Raw genomic sequence first — 12,185 nt, 5'->3', positions numbered from 1 at the left:
AGTTGAGATACTAAGGGTTGGTTACAACTATTCTAATACAATAGCCTATGAAGACAGAAAATAAATTTGGTAGAGAGAACAAAAAGATTATCTTTACCTAATCAGGAAAACACAAAGGCATGTCAAAGTAGCTTTTGAATAAAGGACAGTAAAAAGGGAACATTCTTTGGTTGAGTTTAAAACAAAGATCTATTGAAATAGGTTTTGTTTTAGCTGACATGTCCACAGATTCTCACTAATACTTCCTAATAAACTGACTGAAACCAAGTAGTAAAGGATGGCTGTATCTAGATTACTTTTAGGTTGCCAAAAATTACAAGTTATTGGGTTTCTATACTCTTCCCCCACCGTACCAAACAAACTACTGAAGCGCTATTCTTCTCTGAAGTACCAAGATTAGGACCACAAGACTGCTTGGCTCAAAGGCTACGAACAAGACATTAATGAATAGAGAACAGAGTTTGGGGCATGTCTATCTCTAGTGGCAGGTATGTTGGTGAATAGGACAATACCAAATTAGCCCAAGGACAAACTGTCCCACAAACCGTTTGAGTGACTCAAACAAATACTGGCAATTTAAACTGACATTAGAATAGACAGCAAGAAAACTAACTTCAAACATTAAACCTCAGAGTGGTGGTTCACATGCAAGATTGAGAAAAACAGGTGGCTCCTACATTACTTCAGCCAAAAGCCAGCTTACCTGGTTTGGTGGAGAATGCTGTGGAGAGCACCAACTCCAGTAAAATCAGATAAAATGCTGGCTTAGTTGTTTAAAAAATGGCAAAATAATAAAAGAACTATTAAGAGATTGTTACATCTCTTACTCAGGTCCTGTGATTAAATACTAGCCCAAAAATCAGGTCATGATATTTACAGCAGAGGGAAGGCCCTACTGTTGACAAATATTCCAAATGTTTAATGAACTTCATTTTGCTTTAGACAGGTTCACAATATGCAAAGAATATTATAAAACACGTTTAAAAACTAAGTCCCTTACCTTTTAAATCTGCTTGGAACTGTCCTAGAGGATTCCTAGAAGAAATTGAAAACACAGAAGGAAAATATAATTTCATGCTTTTCATTAAGTACACTAATGCTTTTATGAACACTCAACCATCTCATATACAAGCAATTTACAAATACAATATACTTGCAATTTCAGATCAAGATATTCATCTAGCTTTTACATTATCCTCTCTATGACCTACTAGTCCAAAAGTAACAGCAGGTAGTAACTATGGGCTGGGGTTTGGAGAAGAAGAAAGGGCCCCACAGCAAAGGTAGAGCCAAAATTCTGATGAGAAATCCAGATCCCTGCCTCATCCATGTGCTGCAAAATCCAGATCCCTGCACCAGTCAGCTGTTAAGGGGCAGGGTCTGAGATTGCTACAAAGACACTCTTTCTAGACCCCCAACTGGAAGTTTTTCATTTCAGCCTTTGGTTAGTAGGTGTCATAAATCTGAAGATCCTTTTACCTTCCAGAATGTTCTGGCTACTGAAAGTATAGATGTCTCTCCATTATTCTACCCTTCCTTATCAAAACTCCAATGTCTGTTTCTACTGCTGCTCCTAGGTTTATCAAAGGACAGCTGAGTGAAACTGCTATGATTCTTTAGGGCCACTACTGAAGGACAAAAGTAAAACTGACCAGTGTTTTAATTTCATTTTGTAACTGCTGATCAGCAACACTGGAGTATTCTGTCTGCAGACTCAGTGAGACAGTACTGTGTTCATTTGCAGTCAGATCATGCTTGCAAGATTATCTTCACATAATAAGAGCTAGAAATATTTCTAGACAATAGTTCAAATGTTGCAAAATGTATGTTTGAGCTTCAAACTTGACAGAATCAGCTTTGTACTCACTGGTTTGTGGATTTATTTTACTTTTAGAAAACCTCTACTTTTCTAAATGCAAGCAATTAACATGTTTGCTTTTTTCACCGCTGCTATGTAATGGATGCAGGTTTTCACTAAGTGGTCTACAATGCTGCCTAGGCCTGTTTTTCTTTAGTGTTACAGTTAAATATAGAACTTGTCAATATAAGAGCTTTCTACATTTCAAGCAGTCCCAGGATTCAGAGTTTGTGTTTACTTATCTAATTTTTTCAATTAACTGAGTTTCATTTTTCTTTAGTGTTCATAGTATTCAGCTTAGATCCTTTTTTTTTTTTTATGACCTTGAAACTATACCTCTTGCAACAACACACTTCAAACTGGGTATTTTTAACTGATATTTTGGTCCATCAACCATAGCTGGGATACCTCCAGCAGAGATCAGAGTAACAGCCGTGTTAGTCTGTATTCGCAAAAAGAAAAGGAGTACTTGTGGCACCTTAGAGACTAACCAATTTATCTGAGCATAGCTTTCGTGAGCTACAGCTCACTTCATCGGATGCATACTGTGGAAAGTGTAGAAGATCTTTTTATACACACAAAGCATGAAAAAATACCTCCCCCCATCCCACTCTCCTGCTGGTAACAGCTTATCTAAAGCGATCTAGATAAGCTATTACCAGCAGGAGAGTGGGGTGCGGGGAGGTATTTTTTCATGCTTTGTGTGTATAAAAAGATCTTCTACACTTTCCACAGTATGCATCCGATGAAGTGAGCTGTAGCTCATGAAAGCTTATGCTCAAATAAATTGGTTAGTCTCTAAGGTGCCACAAGTACTCCTTTCCTCCAGCAGAGAGATACATTCTCTGGGTGGTGAATGGGTGTAACTTGGGGAAACCTAGAAGGTTGCAGTGAATATTACAGAATAAGGGGCTGTGAACCAATGGTATGGAGGAGAAGGATGGCCAGACAAAAAAAACCAGACTGACCACATTATGATTAAAAAGGCACAGATGGCACTTCTATGGACTAACATCCAACAGTGACCGAGTAATGATGAACTTCTAGCAGGAAAAATTAAGATTAAGTGAAAGAAAGAGATGGTGCAACTGGAGCCAAATTTGATCTTGATAAGTTAAAGGATAGCTCTGTAAGGGAGGAATACATGGTAACGCTTGCAGGGCATTTCAGGCCATTAGTTTGCGATGATGAAGAAATCTCACTACGGATGGGAGGGGAAATATTCAAGGAAGCAATAAACACAGCAGAGGAAGTTACTGGAATGCATAAGCAAACAAAAACTGGACAAGGAAACAAGAATATTACAGGAAAGGTGTAAACAAGCTAAGAATGCTTGGAAAGTGAAAGTAGTAAAAGCATTATGCAAAGTGGAGAAGTCAAAGGTTGGAAAAGCAAAAGGTTTGGGAAGAAGATGCTCAAGAACTAGAGAAGGCATCAAGAAAACAAGGTGTAAACAATATACAAAAAGGTGAAATTGTGTGAAAACCCAATCAGGCCAATGATGCAAGTGGTGAAGAAGGCTGCCAGTGAATGGGCAACAAATGCCAAAGAGTTGCTGGAAACCCAGAAGGAACATTTTGACAAAGTGCTGAACCCTGCATTTCACCTAGAAGCAAGCATTCTAGACATGCAAGATAAACAGGGCAGATTGCAAGGCAGAATGAATATCAGCTCTGAACCACCATCAGATAAAGTAAGAGCAGTGAAGCAGTTAAATGGGAAAGCTGCAGGAATAAACAACATTAACAGCTAAACATCAACATCAACTGCTAAAAGCCAGTGCAACCAGTGCTATCAAAACATAAGGAAAAAAACAGGACGTATCTGAGCAAGAGGAGCTATTAGACAACTGGCTAACAGCCATAGCTGTACTATCTTGAAGAAAGGAGATTCTGATAATTCAAATAATTATAGATATATAATGCAGAAAAACACAGATCACATGGTGGCAAAGAAAATAACGTAAGCACAACCAAGATCAGTTTGTCCTAGAGGCTGACCACTGGCTAAATGGCAGGATATTGTACACAGGGACACGAGCAGGCTGGGCTCAATAGAGAAACAAGTCATGGACAGGAATGAATGGTGATGCTGTAGTGCTCCATGTCTTCAAAGATGCTCTGGGATTAAAACAAAACTGATAGCTTACTGAATAACTATTCAGTGTTGCATTCTTTTTCTGTAATAAAGAAACTGAGCTACCCTGAATCATTTCCCCAATTGTACTGGTTTGGGGGTTTGTTTGTTTTTTTTGGTGTGCACTGGAACAGCAGAAATGAATATAGCATTTTATACCCTGCTGAGGGATCTTTGCCAAAAAATGATCATGCAATTATTTTTTTTTATTATGCCAACTGGTAGGAGTATCCTATGATTACCCACTTAAAGATGCTGAAAAACAAATGTGTGTATTCAGAGAGTTTTACAGCAACCTGTTCCTCTTCAGGCTCTGTGTGGTTTTCCCTCCTCTCCTCCCCACCCCCCCAGTGTGAGTAGGTAAAGTTCTAATGGAAGTAGAATTCACCATTTCTCTTTATTATTAAAAAAAAAATCATCACTTTTCTATTCTGACATTGTAGAGAGGAAAATGGAAGAAAAGCAGAGTCAAGAAGACATGTTTTTTCCCCTTGTTACAGTACTTTAATAAAATACATTATGTACATTAAGAAACAGAAATATTATATGCAAGGATATAATCACGTCAATACCAAGTGGCCATGCAAGATCAGAGGTTTAGAGAGGATATACATGGAAAGGCAGGACACGTTCAATCTAGTGAAAAGATGGCTGGGGTTAGACAGAGCAAGTCTACAAATATTTAATGGGATGTCCTAAAAAGAAGAGGAATCAATTATTCTTTTGGTCAAAGACAAAGCTGGCTGCAAAATAAAGACAAATAGTTTAAAATTGAGGAAACGTTTAGAAAAGTTAAGCAAGGGAAAAGGTGCCTAATGAGGCTGAACAATCATCATCACTGATTATAGTAAAGAATGCAACAAGACACCTACGGATTAAGGATGATCTAAAGGTCTAAGTTTATCAATGAAGCAAAAGGTAATAGATATTGTAGTTTCCGCTCTTGTAAGAAGTCTCTAGAAGCCCTTCGCATCCTGGGTGTTAAGGGAGTAATGTCTTGAGTGTAGATAAGAGTACAAAAGTAAATTAGCCAGAGATGATAAAGAAAATTATGATCTCATTATGGAAAGATGCAAGCTAACTATTTTAATCTGACATCATGTTAGCTATTTTACAATTCATGATGGCTAAAAGTGGGACTTTTATACCATTCAAAACCTAGTATTTGACAGCTTTCAAAGAGGAAACAGTCACTTCTAGCTCTGGATGGCCATGGAAATAGAACTTTAAAATTGTGACATTAAGTTTACCAAGATTTATTCACTTACATTTCCCCTCCCCCCAGCCCTGTAGCAGTGAACTCTAAGTGACAAAGAGTATGGCTTTATAAAAGTGGAAGGATGCAAGAAACAGTACCAATTTATTACATTACAATACGGTGTTGTATAAAGTTTCACGACTCATAAGTTAATGCAGCAATCCTATGCTCCTGCCCCCCAAAAAACTGAAACACACACTTGTGTCCCAAACAGCATCATGTACTTCTTTAAACTATTTGCATTATTTGTAAAGCAACAAAATTCAGTAAAACAAAAACAGAGGAAGTAATTTGCCACAAAAAAGTTTGTGATCTACAAGAGAAACAGAAAACAGGATTCACTGGAAATCCTACAGGAAGGGGCTAACTTGTACAGTTTATTATTACAGCTCACTGCTTGTGAGCCTAAATATATGATCAAGACCCATCCGCCCTGAACTTTCCTCAAGATCTTATTTCTTCATGCCCTAGTTACATTATTACACTGAGTTATTATATATAATTATTATTATCATCATCATCCTTGCTCTAAGTTTACTGATCATTAATAATAACACCATATAACAGGGGAAACAACAAGAGTTAAGAGATTTAAAATAGGCTGAAGTGAGGGTGAAGACTGGAAGAACCCAATTCTTCTATACATTTCAGCAAGCTTTGTTCCACTTAGGTAGCTCCAAGCTGCCATAACCCAGCAATAGTGATCACTGGAAGATTCCACAAGTACAGCGGAATCGTCAGGTGCCACAGAATAGAGATCATTCTAAGCCCTTTTCCTCCATACTCCAGAATAACATTTGACCACCAAATGATATTTCATTGAATAAAGCTTTATTTTATTAAAGAAAAATGATCTTTTTAATCACTTCCTCACAGTAACAAAAGGTACAGATTCACTATCACATACAAGGGGGAACTCCCTCTGGAACCAAGGTCTGAACTGTCAGCACTCCGAGTTCAAGAATTACTGTCCTTTCTTGTTCTCCTCTCCTTGATCTCCATTTTTCACTTCTATTAGCCTAGTGACAGAAGAGTCAAAATGAACATGGATCTAATACTCAGCAATTCCACAGAATGCCACTCTGCCCCCTTATTTTTAATCTAGAGAGTGGCCTATATAAATATTTTTATATGGGGGACCAGAAGGCTCAGGAAATGGAATATGGGACATAGCACTTTTCAGCCTTCAACCACTAGTCAAAATATGGCCAAATCAATAGTGTGTGAAGAGATGGCTGTTTGTTACCTTATGTGAAAGGAATTTGGTGATCTCAGTCTAACTCCCCAGAACATCAGTCCATGTTATTAAAAAAAACCCAGCACCATGACTGACACTAACTAGTATCCTATAACAGTCTCAAAAGAGGCAAAGAACCGAATCAGTACATACAAGCAGTTATTCTCTTGCTTCTACAAGAGGTAGATATGCTGGAGGAGATCGATAGGGTCCAGAGTGACCTAGACAAATTGGAGAACTGGGCCAAAAGAAATCTGATGAGGTTCAACAAGGACGTGTGCAGAGTCCTGCACTTAGGATGGAAGAATCCCATGCACTGCTAAAGGCTGGGGACAGTTCTGTAGATTACTGTAGGATTACAGTGGACGAGAAGCTGGATATGAGCCTTCTTAGTAACAAGGGCATGCTGTTGACTAACGGCATATTGGGCTGCATTAGTAGGCGCATTGCCAGTGATTATTCCCCTCTATCGCCACTGGTGAGGCCACATCTGGAGTATTGCATCCAGTTTTGGGCCCCCCACTACAGAAAAGTTGTGGATAAATTGGAGAGAGTCTATGAGGAGAGACTTATGAGGAGAGGCGGAAGGAACAAAGCTTATTTAGTCCGCAGAAGAAGAGAAGAGTGAGGGGGGATTTGATAGCAGCCTTCAACTACTTGAAGGGGGGTTCCAAAGAGGATGGAGCTAGGCTGTTCTCAATGGCGGCAGATGACAGAAGAAGCAGCAATGGTCTCAAGCTGAGCTAGGTTGGATATTAGGAAAAACTATTTCACTAGGAGGGTGGTAAAGCACTGGAATGGGTTACCTAGGAAGGTGGTGGAATCTCAGTCCTTGGAGGTTTTTACAGTTCAGTTTGTCAAAGCCCTTGCTGGGATGATTTAGTTGGGGTTGGTCCTGCTTTGAGCAGTGGGTTGGACTAGATGACCTCCTAAGGTCTCTTCCAACCCTAATCTTCTATGATAGGTGACAACTAGGGGTGTGCAGTCGGAGGGGGTTTTATTTCTGTATTGAAGCAGGTTGTCTCTGGGTATTTGGCCCGTTCCATGATGCAATCTACTTCTCTGGTGGAGTGCCCTTGTTTGGTGAAGGCAGTTTTGAGTGTGCTAAGGTGTATATCCCTGACTTTCTCCTCAGAACATATTCTATAGTATTTAAGTACCCGGTTGCAGATAGATTTCTTGGTGTGTTTGGGGTGGTTACTGGATCTATGAAGGTAGGTGTGCTGATTTGTGGGCTTCTTGTATATAGTTATTCATAGGCTTCCATTGTTGAAACTGATTGTGGTTTCCAGAAAGTTGATGTTAGTATAGGAGTGTTCCAGGGAGTTTAAAGGACAGGTGGTGGTTGTTTAAGTTGTAATGGAAATCTATGAGGGAGTTTAAGTCATCTGTCTATGAGATGAAAATATCATCCATGTATTGCAGGTATTTCACTGATTTCCTGGTGCATTTGTCCAGAAATTCTTCTTCAAAGTTGGTATATTGAGGAGCCATTCTAGTACCAATGGCTGTTCTCATGGTTTGGACAAAGTATTTGTTGTTAAATGTAAAACTGTTATGATGAGGAAGAAATGGATGAGTTTGGTGATGTATTTGGGGTGGCTATCTGAGGGTTATCCATTGTCTTATAAATATTTGAGGCAGGCAGCTATGCTGTCATTGTGAGGGATGTTGGTGTAGACAGAAATGAAAACCCTGGTGGCAAAGATGGTGTTCTGAGGGAGGTTGTTAATGTCATGGAGTTTGTGGGGCAAGTGGGTTGTGTCCTGGAGGAAGCTGGTCCTTTGTGTGGTCTTCTCTTTGAGGATGGTTTCTACGAGTCCCGATATTACTTCGGTAAGAGCGCCATGGCCAGATATGATGGGTCTGCCTAGGTTCCCTTGTTTGTACATCTTTGGAAGCATGTAGAAGGGCCCTGGAGTAGGTTCATGGGGCATGAGTTTATAAAGTTTCTCTTGGAGTTGTCTGAGAAAGGATTTGATTATACCCAGAAATTTAGGATAAACTATCATAAGAGGTCTTCTTTGAGTTCTTTATAGTAGGTGGTGTCAGAGAGTTGTCAGTTGGCCCCCTTAACATAGTCATCATAGTTGAGGATGGTGCCCCTTTTGTCTGCAGGTTTGATCACTATCTGGTGATTAGATGTCAGGGACTGTATAGCTGTCCCCTCAGCAGTGGACAGACTGTGGTAGATGTGATCTTTGTTAAGGATTTCACAGTTATTTTTTTCCCCTGACGCAATCAATCAATGTAACGATCAAGAGCACGGTTTTGTCTGCTCTGTGATGTCCTGTCAGATGAGGTACAGTAAGTGGTTCCTCAGTTTTTCTAAAGTCCATCTGCAGAGCTGTTCATCATATTCGGAGCTGTGTATAGTGGTTAGAAAATTTGGCAGTGGTATTAAGATAACCAGTTTTGGAGGAAGGCAAAGATAGAAAAGGGGAAATAATCAGGAGCACAAGAACGTCAAGCTAGGTATATTTTTTCTACAAATGGCAAGTATTTCAACACTGGAAAAGCAATTAACAGAGCATTAATCAACCAGCGTGCTGTGTAACCAATGCCTCTGCAGTGGTTGTTTTTTAAACAAGCTATCAAACACAGAGATCGAGTTTATAAACGGATAAATACAAAAAACCCCATGAACTAGTATTCCGATCAGCAAAATTGCCTTGCAGACTTGGTAAAGTTTGGCTTATGTTACTTTGGCATTTTTATAACAAACACACAGTTTAAAGTAAAATATTCTTTTGGGTCTCAGTGCAAGCAGCAGAACAGAACTGTGATGCCAAAAGCTGTGTTTTTGTGCTGTCATTCTATTTTGAAAGATTATTAGACTATGCATTAGTTATCCAAAAGACATTTGGAAGATACAAATACATGCACTTTTATAATAAACTGCATTATGTATCTGCTAAGACAAAATGGGTCTTTCACAACTTTTCCAAGACATATTAGTTTAAGCAAAACATTTGTTTCTTGCCTGAGGAAATTAAAAAGAAAGGGAAGGGAAATGAAATACAAATGATTGTGAAAAACTGCAAACTCCTTTTAGACGGCAAAATCTTTGGGGAAGAACAGTGACTTCATCTGTGTCTTGTCTTCAAAGTACATAGTACCCATGCTTAATAGATAAGAATAGCACAATGTACCTCTGGTTTATAGCCTTTTTAGTGTGACATCCTCCTGGAAGTTTTGAACTTTGTTTTGATTATATGAATATTTAAAACACTGAGTGAATTGGTAAAATAATGCATTCTGTTTCAAGAGCTGCAAAGACAAAATAACTCATTTAAGAGTCTCAGGAAGACCTCCCTGCAGAAAGCTGGACTGGAAATAATTTGAGTGTCAGAGAAAGTTTGAGTGCAAGCATACAAGCAATAAACAAACGAATAAATGCTCGGCACAGAAGCTGGCAGAGAGAAGAGATGAATGTATGAAGTCATTAGTAATACGAACACTGATTTCTTTTATAGTGGGAAAATATTTTCAGAGATAGATTCTGTATTTAAGAAGTGAGGTTGTAGTTAAGTACAGTATTGGTGCAAAAATGTTTAAAAGTAACTTCAAAGGCATGCCTTTCACCTCTTGCACTTTATTGCGACAGCTTTCAACCATAAATGTTACGGTTAACAATTCATGTAATTTAAGACTGTTTCCTCTCTTTCCCCATCTAAACAATTCAGATTAACTTTCCTTCCGGCTACTGGTTATTTCACTTGGGCCACATGTAGTTTACAAAAAATCTGGATGTACTCAACAACATGTTAGCCAACAGGTTTGAACTAACAGAGTTGTTTGGTGTTAGCCACAACTAGCTTACAAAAGATCTGTTAAACCTCAGACATACTAGTATTCAAAAACCATGTTAGTTAAAATGCATTACTTAAAATTTTAAAAACATGATTTTCTTAGTTTAGTTGATTCCTGTGTTTGTACATTAGAATGTTCATCTTCAGGCACTATTCCAATTTTTAAAAAATTTGTTACAAGCCACTGTTGTTAAAGAAGACTGTATTGCCTGAGTACAACCATACTATTGACATGCACTAGTAACCTGTGGGTATGTCTACATTACAATTAAAAACTCACAGCTGACCCATGTCAGTGACTTAGGCTTGGGCTAGGGGGCAGTTTAATGGCAGTGTAGACTTTCAGGCTCAGACCATAGCCCAAACTCTGGGACCCTTCGACATCACAGAATCTTAGAGCAAAGGCTCTAGCCCAAGCCTGAACGTCTACCCCGCAAATAAACCGCCACTGAGCCCAAGTCACCTGGCATGGGCCAACCGTGGGTTTTTAATTGCAGCGTAGATATACCAGGAATCAGCAACCTTTGGCACGTGGTCTGCTACGGTAAGCCCCCTGGTGGGCCAGACTGGTTTGTATACCTGCCGCATCCACAGGTTTGGCCAATCGCAGCTCCCACTGGCCGTGGTTCGCTGCTCCAGGCCAATGGGGGCTGTGGGAAGCAGCGGCCAGCAATCCCTCGGCCCATACCGCTTCCCGCAGCCCCATTGGCCTGGAACAGCCAACTGCGGCCAGTGGGAGCAGTGATCGGCCGAACCTGTGGATGCGGCAGGTAAACAAACCTGCCCGGCCCTCCAGGGGGCTTACCCTAGCAGGCCACGTGCCAAAGGTTGCCGATCCCTGAGATATACCCTCAGTGTCTATCCCCTAACAGGCTCAAACTACAGCTCCATCAGCTTTTTAAACACAAATTTAAAGTTCCAAGATGCAGGAGGGAGGACACATGAAAAAGTGGGAAAATAGATCCCAACCCTTTCAAGAATTTCAGGATGATAGGATGTAAGAGACTGAAGACCCCCAAGACTGCAGGACAATATACAAGTAACTGCAAGAATAACTGTAACCCGAACTAAACTAAATAATCAGTAATATTTACATAATTGCCTGCAATTTTGATTAAGACTACCATACTTGTTGAAAACTCAATGAAAATGTTTTCCATTTTAAGACATAGGCTTTCTTTGTTGAAGACTAACAATTGTCCAAGTAAATCCTGCTTAAATTCTCTGGAATAGTCTAAGCTTTTTTTTTTCCCCCCCAGTAAAGACAATGTGTGGTTTTTTACATCTAGACAGTGCTGGTAGAGACATGGCACTGGTAGATTTAAACATCTGTGTAGCTAGAGGAGGTCTATACCCCAAAACTTGTACCTTGACTATGTCTACCACTGTCTTGTATGATTTTATATTAAAATATCTATTAAAAAGGATTATATGAATGGTGAATAGACAGCCCGTCAGAAAATTGCCACATTCCAGATCACCAAGCTAAGGAAGACCTTGAAGGGTCTCACTGATCAACATATTTGGAGTCAGGAAGCAATTTTCTCCTTGGTCAGATTGGCTGAAAACATGGGTGGGTGGTTTGTTTGTTTGTTTGGCCTTCCTCTGCAGCATGGGGCAAGGCCACTTGCAGGTTTAAACTAGTGTATATGATGAATTCTCTGTAACTTCAAGTCTTTAAACCATGATTTGAAGACTTCAGTAACAAAGCCAGAGGTTAGTGGTCTATTTCAGGGGTGGGTGAGGTTCTGTGACGTGTAACGTACAGGTGGTCAGACTAAATGATCACGATGGTCCCTTCTGACAAAGTTTATGAGACACACTCATCCCAACTCTATGATTAGACCCCGAAGAAACCGTATCTGAGCTGGAGATTCTGATGCG

At 39.7% G+C, this 12,185-nt stretch overlaps 1 protein-coding gene across 2 annotated transcripts in view; it reads right to left on the bottom strand.

Annotated features, from left to right (window-relative positions):
• PAWR (pro-apoptotic WT1 regulator) overlaps positions 1-12,185 on the bottom strand; it is a 158,682-nt gene that overhangs the window by 29,450 nt on the left and 117,047 nt on the right. For both annotated transcript variants that reach the window (XM_075124338.1, XM_075124337.1), the window contains exon 4: positions 1,001-1,035. In XM_075124338.1, the coding sequence (XP_074980439.1) occupies positions 1,001-1,035 (35 nt within the window). The remainder of the gene's footprint in view (positions 1-1,000; positions 1,036-12,185) is intronic.

Source organism: Caretta caretta, chromosome 1 (assembly GCF_965140235.1).
Source record: "Caretta caretta isolate rCarCar2 chromosome 1, rCarCar1.hap1, whole genome shotgun sequence".
NCBI lineage: Eukaryota > Metazoa > Chordata > Testudines > Cheloniidae > Caretta > Caretta caretta.
The sequence above is the reverse complement of the archived record's forward strand: the minus strand, read 5'-3'. Positions and strand labels throughout refer to the sequence as shown.